The sequence below is a fragment of the Cyprinodon tularosa genome, unplaced genomic scaffold (assembly GCF_016077235.1).
Source record: "Cyprinodon tularosa strain WSP-4 unplaced genomic scaffold, ASM1607723v1 ctg159, whole genome shotgun sequence".
Classification (NCBI taxonomy): Eukaryota; Metazoa; Chordata; class Actinopteri; order Cyprinodontiformes; family Cyprinodontidae; genus Cyprinodon; species Cyprinodon tularosa.
The window spans coordinates 611,827-635,674 of NW_024038427.1; the positions used below are offsets into that span (position 1 = coordinate 611,827).

Consider the following 23,848-nt stretch of genomic DNA (forward strand, 5'->3'; position numbering starts at 1 on the left):
AGGGGGAAGACCTTACATTACTAACACCAACTCCAGCATCATTTGTACTTCTATGTTTAACAGAGCCGTTAGGCATTGTCAAAGTACCACTGGGAAGCTTGAACATTGATCCTTGGATCTGAGAAGTTCGTAGTCCTCCAGAGAAAAGTGGGGAGCTACCTCTATTGCTTCCTGGTGGGGGTGCTATGGAAACAGGGGCTGCTGAAGCCACGGAGAGGTGTTGCTGTAAAGTGGATGTGAAGGAAGCATTACGTAGCTGAGAATTAAGTACAGCAGAAGACAGGTGTGGTGAGGAAAGAGGCGAGGGGACCAGAGGGCCATATGGATTCACCATTTGGATCTCTTGTGCAATAGCTGGTTCTTCCCCATGTACTCTGGGCAAAGGAGAAGGAGTCCTTTGTAAAGATGCTGTATTGCTAGAATTGTGCAAATAAGGATTATGAAGTGTACGCCCCATATTAGGGGATGGTGGTAGTTGTTGAGGAAGAACTTGGGAACCTGGTAAAGCATTGGTTAGCATAGGGGATGGGCCTGGCTCCATCAGTGTGTAATCATACTGAATAGTGTTTTGCAATTGTAGGGGGACGCCATGGGGATGATTAGGCAAATGTACAGAAGGCTGAGAAGATGCATGCCTCAGACTATGAGGTCTCCGATGGGGTGAGGGAGAAGCAGGGTGAGAGATGTGGTACATGGGAGAGGCTGAGCGGGAAGGCTGAGGAGATCTATGATGTAGGGGCTGTGGAGATGGGGGTCTACTCTGGAGTCTTCGGATTGAGGGCTGGGGAGAAAGAGGACCACTTTGTTTTAAAGATGGCTGGGGAGAGACAGGGGCTGCTACTGGAGAAGCCCTAAATGACTGCCTTGACTGTACCGATGGTTGGTTTCTGGGCATTCGTACAAGTGGCTGTCCCCGACCTACAGGTCTGTGAAAGGCTCCTTGGGCAGGACCAGTTCTCTTGGTTTCCCTTAAACCTGCTGGCCGAGAGCCTGATATACCTTGCATATTGGTTCCAGATCCCATTTCCCTTGAAGGCGATGCAGGGCCTCTATGTATAGATGCCCTAAAGGGAGCTACTTGCTGAGTTACAGGGGGCCCAGGTCTACTGTGTCTTTTTAAATAGGGATTGGCTGGTGAAGGTTTCACAGCTCCCATTGGCACATGGCTTCTCACTCCTGACCCTCCTCTCAGCCTGCGGGTAGAGGAGCGGGTTGGGAGGGGTCGAGTGGAAACACGTGATGGTGAAGGTGAGCGATGGGGGGAAGCTGGGCGGAATGAATGTTGTGGAGAATGAGATATTTCGTGTTGAATTGGGCTACGGCTTTGTGGAGAGGGACGTGGTGGAGAAGGGGAACGCCTGATCGTAGATGTTTTTTTTCTCCCATTCATCAATTGCGGTCTCAGTGGGGGCAGATGCACTGCATCTGGAGGGGGTTGCTGTCTGAATGATAACCTTGGGGATGACGGGGGACTTTGCCTGTTTCTTACTGATCCTCGTGGAGACGCCAGGGGGCTAGAGGGTGGAGAATGGGGTCTGACAATGGATGGGCCCCTATGTAACCCATTTCTTCTTCGTTCTTTTGTAAAGGATGGTTTAGTTCTAACTGTCCTCCCCCTTGACGGGCGTCTTTGGCTTGCCATTGAGGCCTGGTGAGTGTGCCAAGGCAGATGAGGAGAAAAGTAGGGGTCTGACTGAAAACCAGACTGAAATTGTTGGAAATCGACTGGATGTGTTGAGAAGTGGGGTGAATGAGGCACTCGTACTTCTTGTGATCCTGGCCTCAATGATAACTGGGGAGATAGCAGGGGAGTAATCTTTTGCACTGGCACAGGGGAGGCCATTGGTGAATGCAGTTGTGAATATAATTGTTGCTGCATTTGTTGGGCTCCAGGTGAGATTTGCTCTAATTGAAATATATGTGGATCCTGTGCTTGGACTGCTTGATATACTTGCGGGGAAAACTGAGCAGGTAGGGGAGATGGAGACAAGTGATTTGGATGAACAGCAAAAGGGATGTGAGTTAGCTGAGAAGATGGAAGGTACCCTTGTTGATTGCTCATAGCTGTTGGATAGATAGAGTCCTCAGTAGGCATTGCAGGAAATTGCTGAATTAAGTCATTGGGCAAAGAAGGTTGTCCAGAAAAGTTAGCTGGGATTTGGTGGTCATATTGTACATCTGACAGAATTTCCTGATTGTTGAGTGCAAATGATGGATTAGGAGAGGCAAACATTTGGGGAGGTGGTTGATTTTGAAGAGAAGGTGGTGGTGGTAAAGTTGCTACATCTAGCCCCTCTTTTCCAAACAACACAACCTGGGGCCTAGGGACTTTAAACTGCTCTGACAGAAATGGTTCAGCTACAGTCGAATAAAACTGTTCCTGACCATAAAGTTGTCCTGTCTCAGCTAAATTTTGCTCAGGGATCATTGTGACGTGTTGCTGATAAGGGCTGTACATTTGTGCACTTTGCGCATATGCCAGCATTTGGTCATTAAATGGCCCTGGGACTACATCATGAGTGCCATTCATTATAACATATGGGTTTGAAATTCCATAGTTAGAAGGCATGTTGAGGTCAAAATAATCCACATATTGCTCAGGGTAATATGAATCGTAAAATCCATCCTCAAAATAGCCATATGAGTCTGGCTCTACAGAGTACATAAATCCATCTTCCCCATAGTAGTACTCTGCTCCTTCATGGCCATAGTAGTCTTCATATTCATCATCATAATAATCATATGGGTAACCATAGTTATCTACATCATCTTCAAAGTAGAGCTCATCATCATAGTAGAAGTTACCGTCATCATCGTAATAACCAAACTCATCCTCCCACTCTTCATCGTCATAGTATATTTGCTCTCCATAAGGATCAGTTTGGTCATAGTTAAATGTCTCTCTTTCAAAGGTTTGTGGTCCCCACCTATTCTGGTAGTCATCTTCATATCCATAATTATCATCATACTCATATGGCCCATTGAGTCCCCCTCTGGTATTCCGGGTTGCAAAGGAGGGTTTCTTTTTTCGTCCTGCCCGCCCCCCTAGGCGACCATGACCCATAGAGGACAGGAACCTACCAGTCAGCCAGTTAGTTGTTGCAGCCATCCTACCAACCATCTGACTTTTACTCTTAAACTCTTGTCCTGTTTTCTTCTTTCCAAACATTCCTTTAAACTTCCCTCCTAACCCTTTTGCCTCAGATGCCATTTTATTACCCTTACTCCCCAAGTTTGATAAATTTACTGTCTTTTTAGATGTGGTCTCTTTAGGGGGATCCTCTTTTTTGTTAAATAAGCTGAAACCAGACAGACCAGGTTTTTTGTCAACTGTCCCAGATTTCCCCCCAAAGCCAGCAAAAAGCTTGGTGTTTCCAAGAAGTGGTTTACTACCTGTAGGGGGCTTCTTTTTTTTGGAAAGTCTTAGAAACAGGCGGGAGGTACTTTTAAGGTTTCTTTTTGGTTTTGCTTTTTCTGCCTGTTTAGAGGGCATGCTAAAAGGAGAGGACTTTCCTGTGATGCCTGTGAGAACTTTGGAGGCTCCTTTAAGGTGAGATCGTGCATCCACCTTTTTGACTAAATTCTTGTTTTGCCCTGCTGCAGCCAAGCCCATCATGTTCTTGGAGGCCCCTTTGAGATCACTCATCTTTTTTAGATTAACTACATCCATGCCTTTTTTCACTGGTGGCTTCTTCTTCTGATCGTCTTCTACCTCCTCATCATCAGGAGAAGAGCGTTTAGGCTTCATAGCCACAGCTTTGGAAGCCCCTTTTAGAGCTGCCTTCCCTTTACTTTTGTCCCCCTTGGCAGGCTTTGTGGTCACTTCCTCTTCTTCACTCTCATCACTTCCAGTTTCTTCAGACAAAATCTCCTCTTCCTCTTCTTCTGAACCTTCTTCTGACTCACTAACAGGTTTCTTTCCTTTTCCTTTCTTCCCATCATCCTTACCCTTTGTTGGTGGCTCAGAAGCCTTTTTACCACCTTTTTTGTCATCTTTCGCTCCCTTTTTCTCTTCCTTTCCTCCTTTCTTTGGTTCATCTGACTTGCCCTTCTTGGCTGATTTTGGGTCACCTTTCTTTGGTGGCATGTTGTATGCTTATATCCTTCAACAGAAGATAAACAATTTCCCCAAAATATTGCTGAATCCGGTGGGTGTAACAAAATTAGTGTGTTGTACCATCATAAACATTCTTTCATTTACATCTGAGTTGATCCCATGTTTGCATTGCTTTTTCCAGCACTGATTTGTCCCTCTGAAAACATTTTAAAGTACTCATAGATGCACCCTTCCCAGATAATTTGTTTTATGAAGCACCCTAAGATAAACTCAAACCACAGTCTGCTAAAACATGATTTAGTAATGGAGTTGAAATCTCAGCCATCTGTATTCACTTGGATTACAGTTCTTCAGTTATCAGAAAAATACTTGCTGTGTACATAAGGAGGAAGAAATCTGTCCGGTAGGGTTGAAATAGCAGCTGGTCGGGTTAAATTTGAGATTAACCATGTATTGCTCGAAGATGTAGAGTGCATCTCGTCTTGTTAAAAAGTATATTCCAAAGTGTAAAAAAAAGTATATTCCTTTATTTTGTTATGTTTATAAGTAACCTTCCAAAATCATCTGATGTATAAATCATCCTTCCATTCCATTAACAGAGACAGTGTAGTCCTTTGTTTGACTCTCATTCTAAGTCCGGTCCGTGAGCCAGCAGGGAATCCTCATCTTGGCCGTTGCACCTACTTTGGCAGCAAGTCTCTCCAACAAGGAGAGACAGTTTAAGTGCAATACTATGAGCCGCGGTTGTCCTCTTTGTTTTAGAGTTAGTGTCCATGTGTGTTTCATTGCAGTTGTATCCACCCACAACCCACGTCAGCTTTGGCTTTGTGACCTCCTGCAACCTTCTGCCTCTCTCTCTGGTTACTGAAACCCATATTCTAAAGTTTCCCTCAGTTTGACCTCTTGTCTTTTTTCTCAATGTATCTGCAGTCCCAATTGAGACTGTATACTGTCTGACTTCACATGCATGGGCAATCTGAGTGAGCATTACCTTTTAAAGCTGCAAAGGGCACCTTAATATAGCAGGTATGCTACCTTAGTGTAACCATATCTACTGGTTCACCTGTGTATGAATAATGCACGCCGGCTGAGCTGTTGCTAAACTGTGTCTGAGCGGCAAAGTTACTCTGAGCCAAAAGATGCCCCTCATTAGTAGGATGGACATCAGCTGAGAATGATGCATGGTACTCCACTGAACCATCCAACACTATAATGCATGCAGAAGCCACAGCTGTTGTACAAGACTATAGAGCTTCAGGATTTGAATCATGATAGTATTTTTCAATTCAAAGATATTATATATCTGTTTTTTTCATCTAAAACAAACATTCTACATAACTTGGACATCTATAAATATAAGTTTCATTATAAGTTTCAATTAGTCGTTATCACTGATTTCATTATCATGTAGACTATAGTTGTTAATAGTTCACAATTTATAATCCTGTGGAGCACTTAAGTTATTTTAAACCATTAAAATCTCCGTATGTTTGACTGAACGTCTGGATGAATCATGGGGTTGGTGATTGAACGAGTACAGTCAGCGATGGCTCATTGGTGATTGGCTGATGCTAATTCATCAATGATGGCCTGACATGACCAGGAGGTCATTTCAGTGGCAGATATGAATGTTTAATGAATGGCCTGAGTTCCTCCTACGCAGATAAGATGAAACATTCATTATCTGCTCCTCTATATATATCACAATAGGGTCAACCCCACACAGACAAAGAGGAATAAACAGAGAGGATTGAGTCAAAGGTTAACAGCCAGGAGCCAAAGAGCAGATAGGGAAAAATAAATATATTTTCTTTCCTAATATGACTTAATACAGTGCCATTCATACATCTAAATCACATTCTTACTGTGTAATAACTATGAAGCAGAAAAACATGACATCCTAAAATTTCTTTAAAAAAATGTAGCCATATGCAATTCAAAGCTGTTCAGCATAGGATGTGTAAAAAAGGAATTGAATTCAAAAGTTTAGTGCTGACAGAATGAGGTACCCTCCTTTTTAATAACATTTCTGCCTCATTCTACTCTTTTATTGCTGACCTTCCGGGACTGAGCTACATATTTAAAGCTCTATGAGTGCCCCCAAGTGGTTGTATAATTATGAGCTGAATCAAGCGTTGGTTAAAATAAATACCTAAAAGTTACCGTAATTTGGAAACATTAAGACCTCCCTTCTTTCCTTATTTTGTAATAAAACTGTGACTAGGTATTGTTGGAGCATTGCTTGATTAACACTATGATTGATTAGCACTATGTTCTTCAACCATTAAAACAAAGGACTTATATGATACACAATGTCAGGAACAAACCATATATCTTAGGGCTTCACAAAGCAGCTGTGATGCAGTGAAATTGTTTGCATGTGATTTTAATATCCAGGAAAAGAGTAAAGAGGGTTGAATCCAAATATTACCGGGACCTTTCCTTTTCAAAACTTTAGATTATGTGTTTTTGACAAAAATCTAAATAAAATACCTTAAATCAGTGGTTGTTATTGGATGCAATATGAAAAGTTAAAGCTGGAAAAACATAGTTTTGGTCTTTTTATGAAGTGAGCCCAAATTTGTATCACATTTCCCATAGTGACCACAAGTGTTTATCATATCCTGTAGGCTGGGCAAACAGCAACAACAGACACTGGTATCATTTAACAAAGGACACCAATAAGGTTATTCATGGTGATCAAGTACAGATAAAAGTTCAAAAGTTCCTCTGTCTACATCAGATATATTGGTTCACTGAATACTATTGTTCAACAAACATGTAAAGCAATTCATGTAAACAATCGAACATGCTTGATGGTAATCTCCTGTTTGTTGTCTGATAAGTGAGTAAACTGGTGCACTTTTCTCATTTATCAGACAGCCAAGGTGTATTAGGAAGAAGTGAAAACAAAATAGGAAAGAAAAAAGTATCTATACTACATGACCAAAGCTGATAGCAAACAGTTGTAACATGACAACTAAAACTGAGATTTTGAGTTAATGTATTGTACTGTAAGAGTAAGAGTTTCTGTCTCTTTATGCTCACACCCAAAAAGCTTAAGCAATGTTTAGATATACAGATATCCCCAGAGATGTGGTCATCTAATGAGTACTACTTTTGATGTTAGAATGAGAGAAGTGAATTGACAGAGGAGACAATAGACTTTTAAAATGTCACAAATACGTATAGGATCTTAATTCCTAAAAAGGAATACAAAGAATGGAATAATAATTTGCTAATGTATTCCAAGTTTCCCTGTTTCACACATTACAAACCATAAGATCCATTAAACATTTCAAAACATTGATGGCCAACCAGAAGAGTGCATCATGGCTCATTCAAGGGGAGAGAAAGAAAAAAGGCAACATCTGAGGTAGACTTCACTTGTCTCTGTTAAGGTTGGTGTTCAGGATTCAATAATGGCAGAAAGATGTGGTGGTCAGATGATGGTCTGAGGCTCCTTTACGAGCTTTCCATGATAAAATCATTAATGGTTGCTGCTTTTGAGCCAAAAAATCCTTAAGGAGCCACAATCTTGGTGGTGAAGTCTGTCCTGATTACTCATTTGATTCACCTGCTTATCTCTGCCCAGTTCTCATTACTGTTCGTTTGATCCACCCGCTTCAGCCTCTAATTAACCAGCCTTCAACCAGTCATCAGTGCCAGATTGTTTCGAGTCAGTGGTGAGCCTGGAACCAACCTCATCCGCTGGGCTCGGACTGAACTATAAGACCAGGTTAGTGACTCACACGTTCATTATTATCCTCCGCCAGATTGACTGGTCACTAAACCGTTGTCTCCTCCTGCAGAGGTTCCTGCCGTAGAAGCCGACGCCGCTCACTGCAGTTCTGTTTCCAATAAAAATTTGAAGAAATCTAACTTTTTATCTGCCTCGACTCCTATTGTTCTGAGCTTGACATAAGGAGTATGAGTGGTTTTAGCAGACTGGTCTTAAGCGGTGACAATAAGTGGAAGCACTTGACCAAGTCAGCCTCTTAATGGCATAGGAAAAAATGTTTTTGGTTGGCCTAGTCAAAGTGTGAACTTAAGAAGCTGTGGGAAGACCTTAAAAAGCTATTCACACAGAGTTAGTATTTCAAGATAGCTAGAGGTCTATATTTGAAAAGAATATTTATACCCATTTTACTTTTCTAAAATAACATTTTAAATCAACAATGAATAATAATGTCATAATATATTTCCATTTTTAAAAATTAGATCTAATGTGAATAATGTTGAATTTATATATATGACAAAAAAAGACAAATTTAATAGAGAAAAATAGTTTGTATGTCTCTTACCTTGTTTTTTTTGGGGGGGGTTAATATGTTGAGATGTTCAATTTCTAAAAAACAAACTGATGAGAAAATCCTCAAAGTAAAAGGGGAAACGATCCGATCAACAGGCTTCTGTGTGCAGCTCCACTGATTCTAGTCCTTTTCTGAGACCGTGTGGACTAACAGGCAACATTCATTTCACTTTGCTCTTAATGATGCAGGATTAGCGCACACAAAAGACCCACATAAGTGCAGATACCCTCTGCCTCAGCAAAAGCTCAGTGTCTATTCCAACGAATGTATGACAGTGAGCTGTTTACAAATCAATTCATGCATCAGTATTGCTGCGATTGGGTTACTATGAAAACATTTTGCAGTTCTTTATGCCTGTGCAGCACTGGCACACGAACTTTCCTGCCACAGAGTCTCCGGACAAACAATTTAAGGTGTCTATTGTGCATTAATGGCAGCTTTTTAATGTACAAACAAACATACAAAAACAGAGGCATTGTGCTATCACCAAGCAACAGTCGTTTCTGCACGTCAGAGAAGGGATTTGTTTTAAAAGGCCTGCATTTATAACGGCCGGTGAGGGACTTATCAGTGCTGCTCACACGAGTGTACATGTGCTATGTGATCTATATGTCTTCTTTAAATATGAATGCACGTCTTTGAGACAAAGTTAGTTTTTTATATATATAATTTGCTACCCATATTGATGGTTACATAAAATAATTGTATTTGAAAAACTTTCTATTTATTTATTTTAGAGAATATCTAACTGTCTGATTGCACTGAATGATTATTCCAGGATGAGTTCCAGGATATTTAGGCCAAAAACAGTTACATGCTTATTAAGTGTAAAATGATTGCAGTCAGTTGTTTTCATATCAAACTGGTTTCAATAGTTTTTGCTCCTTGTAAAATTAGGAAATATTTTTTCACAGCACTATATTTGAAAAAGCAATCAGTTCGAATTTTAACATGTCAAGGAGGGTTTTACCTCTACATGAAGAACAACTTTTAAAAAAGACCATACCTTGGCTTTAAGATTATAGGCCAATTGAAAATGCTATCTGCTTTTATTTAGGAAAATGTTTAAGCTTAATTAAGCAAAGTAGTACAATGGAGAAATAAACAGTAGAAATTAATCACAACTTTACAGATTAAAAAAAATAAAGATCACAATAATATAGGAGAACAATGAGCATTATGTAGAACCCCCCTAAGATGCTATATATGACTGATTGCTCCATCAAGCATTTGCAATAACTGTTTATGGTAACAAGGCTTTCCCGTTTCCGTGGCGTTATAGACCATTCCTTGCAGAATTGTTTCAATTAAGCTACATTCATCAGGTAATCCCAGTATTTCAGTCAGATTTAAGTTCAGGCCAATCCAAATAATTCCAAAAAAGTCTGAAAAACTCAAAATCCCAGCACGTTTCAAACCAAACAAGACCCTTAAACATAGACTAGTGCATCCTAAAGACAAAACCCCCAGACCTAAGATAAGGGGAGTAGTTTATGCAGTTCAATGCAGTGAGGAATGTTCTGATCTTTATATTGGATAAAACAAACAACCTCTCCACAGATGCATTGCCCAACACAAATGGGCTACCACCTCCACCTTAAGGACAAGGAACACTCATTTGAGGACCAGACTGTTCACATTTTGGAGAAAGAAGACAGGTGGTTTGAAAAAGGGTGAGAAGGAAGCCATTTATGTTTAGAGAGAAAAATTAACATTAAACAGAGGAGGAGGATTCAGGTTTCAGCTCTCGAAAATCTACAATGCAGTGATAGAGTTTATTCCTTCCCGCTATCCTTTCAACCCCCCCACCCCCATACAGGGGACAAAACTTCTTGATTTGGCAGCCAAGCCAGCAATTGCCCCAACAACCCCCCTTTCAGAGGCATAGACCAGTATCAGGTATTGCAGGCTAACAAAGCACCCAAAACGACCCATTCTTCCGGTTCAATTTGCATGTTTTCCAGGCCAAAACAAGTTTTTGGGCTGCTATATAAAGCTTCAAACTCAACTGCAATTCTAACATTTGAAATTGAAAAAGCTTCCTGGGTGGGAAGCGAACCGTCTTCAAACTTGGAAACCAAGTCCAGTGGACTGTTTTTTATTTTAACTTTTTTGGAATGACTATGACCTGGATGACTGAGAATCTTCACCAGCAATCCGAATCATTGAATTTTGTGGTTGTTCTTTTTTTCTGTTTTGTCTTAATTTTGGACATGCTTGTATGCTTTATTTCAAAATCCTGCTGCTTAACATAAGTATGCTTAATTAAGGTTTTAATTCATATAATTGTGGTCATACAAACACCCGGATATACTGCTAGAGAGCAGAGGTCATGGAGGTATATTAAAAATATAGATTGGGATTTCTCCTAACCCAAATAAACTGATTCAAATCACAAATAACCAAATCAATCCAGCACTAAGATAATCAGATTTGTTTTAGGAGCTAGTCAGAATATTTGACTGATAATCACCTACAAAAGAATCTCCTTTCTCACCATAACAGAACAGCAGATCACCTGCTCTGGAGAATAATAATGGATCTACTGTTACAGGATTCTTTCTTCCTGCTGCAAGCTGTACCTTTAATGGTCCAAAATAGACACAACGTTTATAGCATATATATATAAATGTAATCCTCAAAGCAATGTAGATGTATCCCATGAAGAGGCAATTATGTCTAATCTCTGCAAGTCATTATCAGCTTGAACTGATATGACAATAAAACAGCCGCTCCTCTGTTTACTTAAGGCGGACTGTATCCATTTGTCCCTGTATGCATCTGGCTGAAACTGGGTAAGAAAAGTAAAAGAATTTACGCATTTCTGAATAAAAAATAAACTGTATGCATATCAAATTTATGATGGAAAAAAAGTATAAATCAACGATCAGAATCTATTTAATCAGATTAAAATGACATGTGTGTCTCTAATGTATCAGAGGTGTTTTTCTAGTGAGAGGTAACTTGGCTGTAGTGAAGCAGCAGTAGAACATTAGGAACTGCAGCATCGTGTGATGAGCAGAAGGAACCAGAAGGGGGCAGATTAGACGTTGAACCTTATATATATATATATATATATATATATATATATATATATATATATATATATATATATATATATATATATATATATATTTTTTTTTTTTTTTTTTTTTTTGCCCTATTCATGTATCCAATGCATTTCTATTATTTATCCTAAGAAAATGTTCTGAGTTCTGTGTTCAGGAGTGGAAAATAAACGGTACCATCTATATACTTCATATATAAGCTACCATTCTTTTGTTTACATTCCATGACCATCTCTCAGAAATCAGCATCCCATGATAAAGCTGTAAATCAAAGTTGCTTAAAGGCACTTTACATTATTTTCCATACTTAATTACACCAATGCATTGCCTGAGAAATAGAGGTATAGAACAAAGTTAAGCTTTGAAAAAAAGACGTTCCTGTTAGCCTAACTTAACAGGTCAGGGGAGAGGAGCAAGGGCGATTCTAGACAGGGGCCAAAAGGAGGGCCAGTGCCCCTGTAGAACTGGTTCTGTCACCTGTACTGAAAACATACACTAAAAAAAGTTTAGATTTAATTAACAATAAGTGTATTTTACCTTGTTTTAGGAAAAAATAAGAACAGATGACTATTAACTTATTTCAGGTGCATGAAAATTATCTAATTTTTAAGAGCAAAAATACTCAATTCCTTTGGGAGAGTAATATAATCAGTCAAAGTTAATAAAACCCCATTTGTTCACAGCTGCCTTTTACTGCTGAAGTTAACTGCTAACTGAGGTATTATTATAAGGTTATAGACCAATTGTTTTATACATTTTTTAAAAATCTTTATTTGCTTTTATTTTTCTTCTATTTTATTATCTAATTCATGTTAAGCAATTTTAATTGTCGGTGTACTGAATTGTGCTATACAAATAAACTTGCCCTACCTTGATTTAGGGAAAAAATAACAAGAAATGACTATTACCTTATTTCAGGTGCATGATAACTATCTCATTTTTAAGGGCAGAAACACTAAATTTCTTTGGTAGATCATCATAATCACCTGCTCATTAAGGGAAAATACACAAATTTTAAGAGAATGTTACATTTTTGATCAGTTTTTATAGTGAAATACTAGTTAATTTCTTATTATTATATGTGCTGACAGAACAGACCGTAACTGCTTTGTCATTTGGACCACTTTTAATTATTTCACCTTGGAAATTTTATGTAACAAACACTTAGAAATAGCAGTTAGCTATAAGCTTCACTCATAACAAGCTATGATCACTTTTCCTCTGTTACCCAAGGAGTCTGCAACTATGGCTTTGTGGCTCATATACTGTAACAGACTAAATAATGAGCTATTGTCCTGTTTATCTTTTTGATTTGTTACATAAAATCCACCCGTGATCATTCTGGAGGATCTGCAATATAAACAGATGGGGAATCTATTAATCGTGTGCTGATAAAATCTAGACTTTATGAGAAACCAGATGAAAGAAGGGAGTGATAAAAGAATGGTAAGGTGTCCAATGTAAAGCTTGGGGCACATCTAGAATATGACAGAAGATCCTTTAATTAGACCAAGATTAGGCCATTAGGTAATAGAAAACTAGGACTGCATGTCCCTGAATGCACCATCTGCAGAATTAAAGATGGTGGTGGCAGGAGGAGTGTTCTTCTTCTGCTGGAACAGAAACGCTGGTCAAAGGTGATGGGACTGGTGGACAATGACCCTTATCACAAAGCCAGAGATATAATGGAGTATTTCAGGCTAAATTCAAAAGTCTAATTAATTAACCAATACATAAAAAATAGAGTTTCACAGATACTTCTTTGTAGATACGCCTCAGAAACCAGCAAACTCAGTTGTAGCCAAATGGGATGTGGGGGTTCATGATATAAGGAATTAATAAAACTACTTTTCAGATTTCTGTTTAAAAAATAATTCAAAAAAGGTTTCATGTTTTTCCTCCACTTCTCAATCATGCATCACTTCCTGTAAAAGAGGTTAAAGGTGAAGAATGCCTCTCCGACTTTATTAACTGAACCTATTTAACAGCTACAAATTAAAAAGCCTTCTTCTCCTGATTTCCTGAAAAGTAGCAATCATACAAAGTAGCATTATGAGTGAAGATGACCCTAGATTCCCTTTCTTAAACCTGGCTGTGCTTGTTGCCGCTTTGCCCCGCCATATGGAGCCGAGCAGCATCAAGTGTCATGCCTGCTCACAACACCCGCCCAGTTAAAACCCTACCTTTGTTTGTGGTTAGGCTCCAGAATACTCCATCTCTTCTTTCCACGTCAGGTTATATCCAAACACCATTGCTTCATCCACAGCACAGTCTGAAGAGGCATCTTCTTCACATCTTTTAGCCCACTTTCCCTCTAGTGAAGCCTCCCACTCGGTGCCCCTCTCCTGGACCGAAGATCTGCTTGTTAATATTTAAAGGCACTATTGTGCTTGTGTGTGCAGGCGAATCAATGGGAGCCCATATATTCTTGGAGAGAAAAGTGGCAAGCCTGCCATGGAGCACCAACAGCAGGGATGCTGGCAGTGGGGTTGGGGTCAAAGGACACCAAGCATCAGGTTCTGCATCATGAACACCTAAAGGGATCTCTAATAACCTTATAGAGGGAACAAAAACTCCTGTCTTTGTACAAATGAAGCAAACAGACTTTATAAAATGTTTTATGGAATTTATTTTTATCGCTTCCTCTCTTGATGACAATATCTTACATTTTTAGTCCAGAATCTGCTGGTCATGGATAGATTTCATATACAAAATAACAACGCTAGGTTCTTGTCTTTTCTGTATAATTATTATACAGTTTATTTTCCGTCCATTCAGAAGAGGTTTACTTCTTAACGATCTGGATTACGTCCTCATGCTCCATGATGTGGGTTAGGCCCACCCTCTGAGGGCTGTACTTGGTGCTGGTTCCCTGAAATGACAAGACAATGTTAAAGGTGAGGACTTTAATTCCTGGAAAGCTGACCGGTTGAATCTGTCCAATATGTGGCTGATTAAACAGAGATAGAGGAAGTGTTTTCACAAAGTTCAAATCAGAAAGAGATAATCTGAGCAAATAAAAAACAGTATTCAATACCAGATGAGAGTGTTTGGCATCAAAGCAGGCCCAGATCACCACTCTACCACCACCAGCTCTAATTCTTTAAAACTGACATCCTTTTTCTGAAATGCTGCCTCATCTTTAAACCTGATGTGAATCGATGTATCCCATCTGTTCTAATGTGAAACAGGCCTATGTGCTCTTGCGTTGAGACCATTTCTGCCCAATTTCTAACCTTAACTGGGGAGAAAGTTGAGGAGAAAGTTATTTTGGTAGGCTGGACAATCCTGGGGGGACTCACCACAGCTTTTTGGGATCCTTTAACCTCCTTCATGTTGCAGACAGATCTATTTAAGCTATTTGATGATTAATCATCAAATAGCTTAATTAGAACCTGTCTGCAACATGATGGAGCCATTTGATGATTAATCAGGATTTATCAAGAGGGGCAGTTTTGGTTGGACTTTTAAAAAATCCTGACTTCACTCAATTAAAAGCTGTGTTTTGTATTTTCTCTGGTTATTTTTGGCATACAATAATTTTTTTTAGAACATTAAGTGGACAATAAAAACCCACAGAAATCTGCAAAGCAGTTTTCAAAAAAGGTTTTCATTGTATTAAATGCCCAAACTGCTTCTCATTGTAATAGGTGACAGAATCAGAATTAATGGGATTCATTAATAATATAAATATGCAATCAATGCTGCAGAGGCCAAATCGCCAGAAAAAATTTCTTATTAAAATAACCTCAATTACAGTTTGTGTTAAAGATGATAAGAACCACAGGTATGACCTCTTTATAACACGAAAACAAATGTTGTCTTCTGTTAAAAATCCGAAATGCTGTGTAATAATTTTGAAAATAAATTTAAAAAAAGTCAAAATTTAGAATTTTCTGTCCTAAATAAAAAAAATGAGCATCTACACTTTTTTTTATTTTATATATGTATGAGAAAGAGGAAACCCATTTTTCTCACGTTAAGACGTAGGTGTGGAGCGAACTATCTCTGCGTATTATCACCATGTTATTAGTTTCTGGCTGAATTCTTCTTATTTCTGCTATTTCAATGACTTATTGATTGCATTAACTCTAAAGTGTTTCCCAGGATGTTAGAAATAGAAACAGGCCCACAGCATCACATATCCTCCACTTTACTTCAGCTTCTTTCAAATATATCCTTTCTTTCATACCAAACATCCCTGGAATACCTCGTTACCAAAAGGCCCAATCAAACACTCCATTTCCATCCATTCTTTAATTATCTTTTTTTACAATCTTATTCCCTACATTTTAAAAGCTAAAATTGTAAATTGCAATGCAGTTCTTAAAAAAAAAAAAATGGAAGAATCTTTGGTAGATAATTATTAAATAAGTTCACATTTTCTCTCTTTACAAAAGGTGTCTTTAATGTTTGTGGCTCTAAATGAGTTTTATTAGCAGGACTGAATGTAAAAATGTCTGGATTTTTAAGGATGCAGACCGAAGAGCTAGGGTATAGTGTTCTTTTGAGTGAAATACCCCCATTTCACCACTAGATGGCAGTAATTCTCAAAGCATCCCCTTAAAAGTTACCTTTATTTATCTTCCCCATTTGAAGAGAAGCTAAGAAAAACAGGTTAATATGTCGCTTTATGTTGTAACACCAGGGAAACGGAAAGTAAGGGATCCAAAGTTAGACTCAGAATAAATTAAAATAAACAAATCAATCCAACGTCTCATTTAAAAATGTTGACTGTCCCAGTTAGCTTACTTACCCACACCAAGGCATATTTGAACTGACTGGCTAGAGTTCTGTGGATTCTGTGGCACTGCAGGTGAAGAACAAAAAAGAAAAAAGTTATGCCCACACATTTTCACTCACTACTTATTTTATGTGATCAAATGCATTGATACTTGTACTAACTGATCAAATCTACTGACCACATGCTCTACTGATGCTCCTCTTCTCATGATGATGGCGTCGTTAAAGTCTGGGCGCTCTGACAGGAAGCAGAGGAATGAGGAGGTTAACTCAGGGATCTATTGTACATTCAAGCCAAAGTGGAAGAGTCCTTCAAAAAGAATACCTCCTCTTTTCTTTGTATAAATGCAAATAAGCGCCAAGTACTCCCACAACGTCTCCAGGAGATAATCCAAGTTCAGCTTCATTCCACAGCTGGGACAAACACAGAGGCAGAGGTCAGAAGCTTCTTTGACTTACAAATATTTCCACATTTATATAATAAATGAGGGTTGAAGGAAGAGGTGGTAGGTGGAAATCCAACCTGATGACAACACTATGAGGTCTGCGAGCCAGACGGTCCACCTCCTCCATTGAGATCTGATCCACCTTATTGTACACCTGATGGCACAGAAGAACACCTGTAAACTCCAATCCGCATCAGGCAAGAGATTTTCAAACATGCATAATGTGTCATTTCAAATAAAGAAGAGCTGAGGTACATAAAGGCAGGGCATGTAAACTCTGTTTCCAACAATGACGTCGATGAACTCGTCTGGTGTGCTGTCCTCCCTGAAGAGAACTTCTGCATTAAAGATTTCTAATACGTTAGGTTAAAGAAATGCTGGGAAAGTGGGAAGGAAAGCTTTTTTTTTTCTTCTGTCATCTCATTGAAGGATACTGTACTCGTGGAGGATGAGCTGGACGAGCTTCTCCGAGCAGTGAGTGAGAGGAACCGTGGAGTTATAGGACAAACCGCCACCTTTCTTAGGCTGCAAGAAGATTGAGAAAAGAACGTCTTATTTACAAAGCTAACCAAAACTCAACTTCAACTTTCTCTCTACAGCACCTGCAGCTCATAACACAGCTACAAATAAAAATAAAGAACCAAATATGGATCACAGTGATACCTTGAAATAAATGTTTGGCTTTGTCCTGTTCAGTCTGATGCCCACCGACTCCAACTCCTTTTCTAGAAGTTCTCTGAAAAAAAAAAAAAAAAGAATCTGCTGTTTATAACGACGGTCTTCCGAGGTTACAAACCTTTTTAATATCATCAAACCTTTGGACGTCTCCTTTCGTGGCGTCTAGCATCATGATGACCACATCTGCCGTCCTGGCAACGGCGATGACTTGTCGGCCTCGACCCTTTCCTATGACAAAGACATGAACCTATGAAGGTTTTGCAGACATGAGAGAAAAATTTGCCATAATGCAGCTAAAACGTACCCTGGGCGGCGCCCTCGATGATTCCTGGGAGATCGAGCAGCTGAATGTTGGCCCCTTTATACTAAAGACCAATAAATAACAGCAGAAGATAGAAAAAAGTAAAGAATTACAACTTTTTTTCTTTTTTTTTTATAAAAACCATACAGTTTAAAGCTTGACTTGGAAGAAAATAGTTTAACCAAAGGCACCTCAATGACGCCTGGTATGCAGGTGAGGGTTGTGAATTCGTAGGACGCAGATTCACTTTCTGTTGACGTCATCAAGCTGAGGAACGTGGACTGAAGAGGGAGAATCAATGACAAAAAAAAATGTATCTTTAAATGCATCTTTTATCTTGCCGTGGCGTTAACATCACATGATGAGGACATGACAACTAGGCCTGGATGTATGATGAAAATATATATTTTTTTAATGTTTCAGGGAGCTTTTAAGCAGGCAGTTCACAGCTGCAACAAAAAGAGAAAAACCAACCCTGGTTACGTCCACCTACCTTACCAACTGAAGGGAATCCAATTAGCGCGACTCGAGCATCTCCTGATTTCATGACATCAAAGCCCTCGCCTTTAGCCCCCGCAGATTTGGACGGCTCCAGGAGCTGAGCTCGGTATTTGGCTAGCTTAGCCTTTAGCAAACCCAGATGGTACTCTGTGGCTGCAGAGTTAAAAAAAAAAAAAATCATTAAGCACTATTAGCTGCTTCATTCAATCATTTGAAAATGCAATAATAATAATAAATGTTGTCATAAGACAGTAAATTTGTAATTTGCTGTCAACATTTACTCTAAGTTGTCCATACATTTTTAAATGGGAAACATCTGGAGCATCTCAATCATCACTGCATGTCAGCTGGTTCCTTTAAAGGTTTCTGAACTCCAGCATTGGACAGTTTTACATGAATTTGATTAATGTTTCTGAATAGGACGGTGCATAAATTATCATCAAATCTATCGTCAACCAAAAGTAGCAGCCATTCAAACATGCCCTTCCCAGTCAAACGCCAGCTGAATGGCGGCCCACTTCCCTCCAACTCACAGCAAAATCCCCTCCAACTTCCAGTCACTGGAGTGACCCCCTGTTGAATATCTTTTTACTCTAACTCCACCCTTTCAATGAAATAAAGGGTCTAACCAGGAGATGACACTTCTCTTTAGATCTTAATGTCCATAAATAATGACAAAAATAATATTTTACTACAAATCTTGGAGGAATTGTAGGGAACCAGGCAAGGGCCCATCAAGGAAAGTGGAGATTTTTTGAATAGCTACAACTGTACAACAAATTACATAATTATCAAACACGAAGTTGTAAAATATAATCTGCATATTCATGATATAATAATATGACAGTCATGACTTAGAACTGATTCCGCTCTCTCCCTCTCAAGCTCCATGTCCTGTCAGCAACCCTGTAAAATAAATATCTAGGCCTAAACCAGGGCCGGAAAAATCATAAGTTAGAAAATAACAATTAATATATTGAATAAATTCTTTTAAAAATGAAGGTGGTTCGGTCAAAACCTGTTAGTATTACATAAACGAACAAAGTCATATTTTATATTGAACTGTTATACCTGTTCTGGCCTTTAATATCATATCCAGCACAGTCAGTGACATCCTGCACCACGCAGGGATATCGCCAAAGGTTACTGCTAGACGTCAGCTATTTACTGATTGCTGCATCCAAGGATATTAATAGAAAACTGAGTGGAAGGAAGAAATGTCCACAAGCAATAGAGATAACTACTGCTTTTTTGGAGGGGTCTAAATAGTGGATTTTTAATTTTCCCTTTGCTAAAATGCCCAACTGGAAACATTCGTCTACATGTCATAAGGAATTTAAACCTGCCTAGGCTCTAGACCTGCAGGAAGCCTTAACATGCACACAGATCCATAATACGCTGCATTATAATTATACTGCTTTACTGTAAATGAGGCCATTCTAAACTGCCAGATTGGGAAACATCCCAACCTGGCAACAATGCACGTAGGATGGTAAACATTAGCCTTTAGATGCAAAACCCCATCATGCACCGCAACATATTTTTGCAAAAATATTCAAACATAAATTCGCCAAATATAAGAGGAACATCGTAGTTCGGTTTAAAGAAAGCATTTAGTTTTATTATAATTTAGATTGTTGCAAGGATTTTACAGTTTCAAGAAATATAAAATTGCACCATATGCCAACCGTCACAAGGATGTGCATGACAAGGAATGGATATATATTCTGCATGCATCATTTATCAGGCATCCCCAAAGTCGGTCCTGGAGGGCCGCTGTCCTGCAGGTTTTAGAGGGTTCCCTGCTCCAACACAGCTGATTTTAATTGAAAGCTGATTAACAGGCTGTTGCTCAACTTCAATCATCCTAAACAGCTGTGCTAAAGCAGGGAAACCTCTAAAACCTGCAGGACAGCAGCCTTCTAGGAACAACTTTGGGGGTGCCCGACTTAGGTAGTTAACATTGTATTACTTCTTGAGCTCCTGGAGATATTTACTGTCACAGATAGGTGAGAGTAAGTGTTGGGGCCGGAATGATTTAAGCACGCTGAAATTAGGACCGGCCCACCGGGCAAATGCCCAGTATCACAGTTACCAATCTGAGCCTGCTCGTGGATCCGTACGCCTCCAGGACTCTGGGGAGTGCAGGGAAGATCGTGGCTGATCCCTCGCACCCCAGCCACAAACTATTTTAGTCCCTCTAGGAGGCTGCGGTCCATCAGGACCAAAACCTCACGCCATAGGAACAGTTTCTTCCCATCCGCTACCAGCCTTATCAACAAGGCCCAGAGTATCACACTGACACTACCTCTCTCCCTCCCTGGATCAGGACCTGGAACAGAAGCTACACCAATGCAGCATCTCAAGACCTCCTGCGTAACATTAACAGCCTTCTAGTATATACTATTTATTGTATGTTTTATAATGTATATCGCTATAGAGTCTGTCTGTGTGTGTGTATGTGTATATATATATATATATATATATATATATATATATATATATATATATATATAATTTGTCTGCACCATCAACACCAAGTCAAATTCCTTGTAAGTTCAAACCTACTTGGCAATAAATCTGATTCCCAGCTGAGCATGCAGGTTTTTACTCTTTATTGGAGCTTTTTAACTTCTTGCTGATGAAGGTTCTCAGTCATCCAGGTCATAGTCATTCCGTAAAAATTCAAAAAATATCCACTGAATTTTAACTTCTTGTTACTATAAGATCAATATCAACCCTGTGTCTTTAGATATTTAAAGCGGGGTTGAACTTTTTTGTTGTTGTTTTGGGGCAGGTTTCGACCTCATTACTAAATTAGTTTGTATTTTCCGAGCCAAAGCTAACCAGGTCAGCAGCTGCAGCTGTTGGTTAGCTAGCAGCTCTGCTCTGCTTTACCTTTGTTTTTTTGGGTCCGAGAAATTTCTCTCTCTATTTCCGCGATTTTCTCCAAAATACCCATTGTTGCAACCCAGGCTTGCTGCAGCCAATCTGTTGGGGAGAAGAGAAAAAAAAGGGAAATTACTTGAGAAACGTGTCAGCTTTGTTAGCCAGCCAAGGCTAACTGCAGTCTAGTGAGAGGTGACAGCTAAGACCCAGCGGTTAGTGCCGTGGTTAAAGGGGTAGAAGTGTTAACAAGCTTTCGAATAATACAAAAAAGTCACATATGAAAATAATATTGAAGAAGTTTACTTTAACAGAGGGTATAATCAACAGCATGCACACTTGGAGCGCAGAGTTCCTCCGTTAAAATGAATCCCCGCCCGGTTCGGTACTGTCCTGAAGTCACCGCGCTTCTACACTAAGGTTTATGGTAAGAAGGGTGGTGCGTTTAGGTGTCATTTTAAGGTTGGGATTTATTAAAAAAAAGATCTAAAATGAGGTAAAATAAATTGTTTATTTGAAGAAAAAAATAAGTTTTGTCTTAAAGCGTCACCAGAAATTGTAGGTATTTCTCAATGTAATATTGGGTCCTTTTTAGGTAGTGTTGTATGTCTTAAAAATTAGAAACATTCTACTGCCATTGAAAAAACACACTGTCACACTTTTTGTTCTACATAAGGATAAAAAGAAAAAATAGAGAAATCAATGGGTCCCTCTTTCTCTGGTAATAATTCAGAAGATATAAATAGGCACAAATTCATTGGGCCATAGACGCGCTGGTTCTAGAATAAATCTACCAGGTTGGGGCCAGTGTTTACATATGAAAACTGTGATCCTGTACATTTAGAGCTGAAGCTTGTAGCTGAATGTAATTTCAAAATAATTGTTAAAGTAAATTGTAAAAACAAAATATAAAATCGTTTAAAGGTTGTTGTTTTTCTGTCTGTGTATACCATCATAAGAAATGTATTATTACGTACCAAAAACTAATCTAAAAAATTAAACATTTATTAAAATAGATTCATTTGCCCTATATTTGAGCAGGCAAATAAGGTAATCTGCTAAAGGAATAAAAATTTTTGCTCTTGAAATATAATTATTTGATTAAATTTACTTGAAATAAGATAATGAAGTTTTATTTGAAACATAAATTGTCTTATTCCATCCACAAATTGTCCCTTGAAATGAAGTGAAAATATGTTTAAAGAAAAAATGTACTCACTTTTATTTAACAGTATACTGGAGGATGTTATTTTTCTGGGTGGATCATCAAAATAAGTGGTCCTCCTTATTGTCAATCATTCTGATTTGTTTACCTAAGGACGCCCTATGTGCCCATCCCTGTTTTCACTTACTGGTGGTGAGTCTGACATAGTGGAAAAATTGCAAATCTTCCATTGGAAAGTAGGCTTGTATGAGTGATGCCAACAGCAACTTTTAAACAGAGCGTGCACAAGAAGAAAAGGGCTTGTCCATGCTTTTGCACGCATTTAATAGGCATCTCACGGAAATCCTCCACTGTACCTTTGAATGTGTGCAGCACATGGGACCAGTTTTACTCTCTTATTGGCCCCTGTCTAGAATCGCCCATGTGCCACAGTAAGAAATATTAATGAAATACAAAAAAATGCATAATGAGACCATAACAGTTACATTAAATTAAGAATAATTCGAAATATTTAAAATGAATGATTGATTGTTCTTACACCTGTAACAGTACACCTGTAACGGACTAGAAAAGGTTTTTTTTTTTGTTTGTTTTTTAGGTATTTAAAAAGTCAGTTTTTTTTATTATTCAATCCTCGTGAATGTCATTTAGTTTGCGGCTTCCCAGATTTTTATTACATTTTTTTGTAATAGTAACATCCAGTTAAAATACGGCCGTAACAGACTGCATAGAAGCGCACAGCGCCGTTGTCTACACGCATTAAATCGCGGGGGACTCTCCTCGACACAACACCAGGAAGCAGTACCGTTCCCATAAAAAGTCCGTGAGAAACAAGGAAATTCGCAAGAGGGCGCGCAAAAGCTCCAGTACTGCTGTAGATAACAGCAGAAGAAGAAGAGCCCCAGTTCTGGGGAACGCTCGACGGAGGGTGGGAGGAACGTTGGTCGTTTGGTGCATGGCGCGTGTTTTGAAGCTGCTCTGCTTGTGGAGAAATGTCCTGGGCCGTGAGTAGTGAGGAAACAGGAAGCGATTCTTGTGGGATGGAAGAGGGAAATAGTGACAATGAAGGTTGGAAGATAGCAGCATCAAAAAATGAGAAAAAGCGGAAAAAACAGAGATCAGTTAAAGGGGAATCTAGTTCAGAACAATCCAGTGATGATCAATCCATACATTCCACAGCACAACAAAATGAATTCAAAGTCATATTCAAAGTCGTTAATCAGGCAGACTCTTTTACAAACTGGAATCCGGTTCACTTAACAAAAACCATCAATAAACTTGTTGGAGAAGTCAGAGGTGCCAGAATTCTGTACAGTGGAGACCTGCTAATTAACTGCAGAGACAGCGCCCAGCAAGGCAAAGCAATACGTATTAACAAAATTGACGGGATAAGAGTTCAGTGCAGCCTAATGGAGAACAAAAAGATCAGCAGGGGAGTCATTGGAGGAGTTCCTCTGAAAATTTCTGAAAAAGAGATTCTGGAAAACATAAGAGGTGCAAAAGTAAAAGAAGTAAAACGGTTAAAAACAACAAGAAACGGAGAAAGATCTGACAGTTTATCTGTGCTAATTAAATTCGAAGAAGAGCAATTACCAAGCAAAGTATTCATCGGTTACATAAGCTATAATGTCAAAATCTACAATCCTCCACCATTGAGATGTTTCAAATGCCAAAAATTCGGTCACATTGC

The 23,848-nt window shown here is 39.0% G+C and overlaps 2 protein-coding genes and 1 long non-coding RNA gene across 3 annotated transcripts in view; 1 reads left to right on the forward strand and 2 right to left on the reverse strand.

The window, feature by feature from the left end:
* Positions 1-13,735, reverse strand: part of myo15aa (myosin XVAa) — a 67,717-nt gene extending 53,982 nt beyond the window's left edge. The window contains exon 1 of the mRNA XM_038280320.1: positions 13,622-13,735. The gene's annotated coding sequence lies outside the window, so the exon portion shown is untranslated. The remainder of the gene's footprint in view (positions 1-13,621) is intronic.
* On the forward strand, positions 823-8,010 carry LOC119780321. Its single transcript, XR_005280374.1, has 3 exons — positions 823-1,248; positions 7,653-7,796; positions 7,870-8,010. It is a non-coding gene; the product is annotated as an uncharacterized LOC119780321 (long non-coding RNA).
* Positions 13,736-14,044: 309 nt separating the features above from the next.
* Positions 14,045-21,340, reverse strand: drg2 (developmentally regulated GTP binding protein 2). The gene is made up of 14 exons (XM_038280321.1): positions 21,300-21,340; positions 21,006-21,098; positions 18,100-18,260; positions 17,798-17,887; positions 17,610-17,670; positions 17,443-17,533; positions 17,291-17,363; positions 17,062-17,152; positions 16,883-16,980; positions 16,705-16,781; positions 16,507-16,595; positions 16,361-16,419; positions 16,195-16,248; positions 14,045-14,310 (listed from the first exon to the last, which is right to left on the reverse strand). Exons 2-14 carry the CDS (start codon positions 21,067-21,069, stop codon positions 14,224-14,226), a joined length of 1,095 nt encoding a protein of 364 aa, XP_038136249.1. The 5' UTR covers positions 21,070-21,098; positions 21,300-21,340; the 3' UTR covers positions 14,045-14,223.
* Between the last annotated feature and the right edge of the window lie 2,508 nt (positions 21,341-23,848).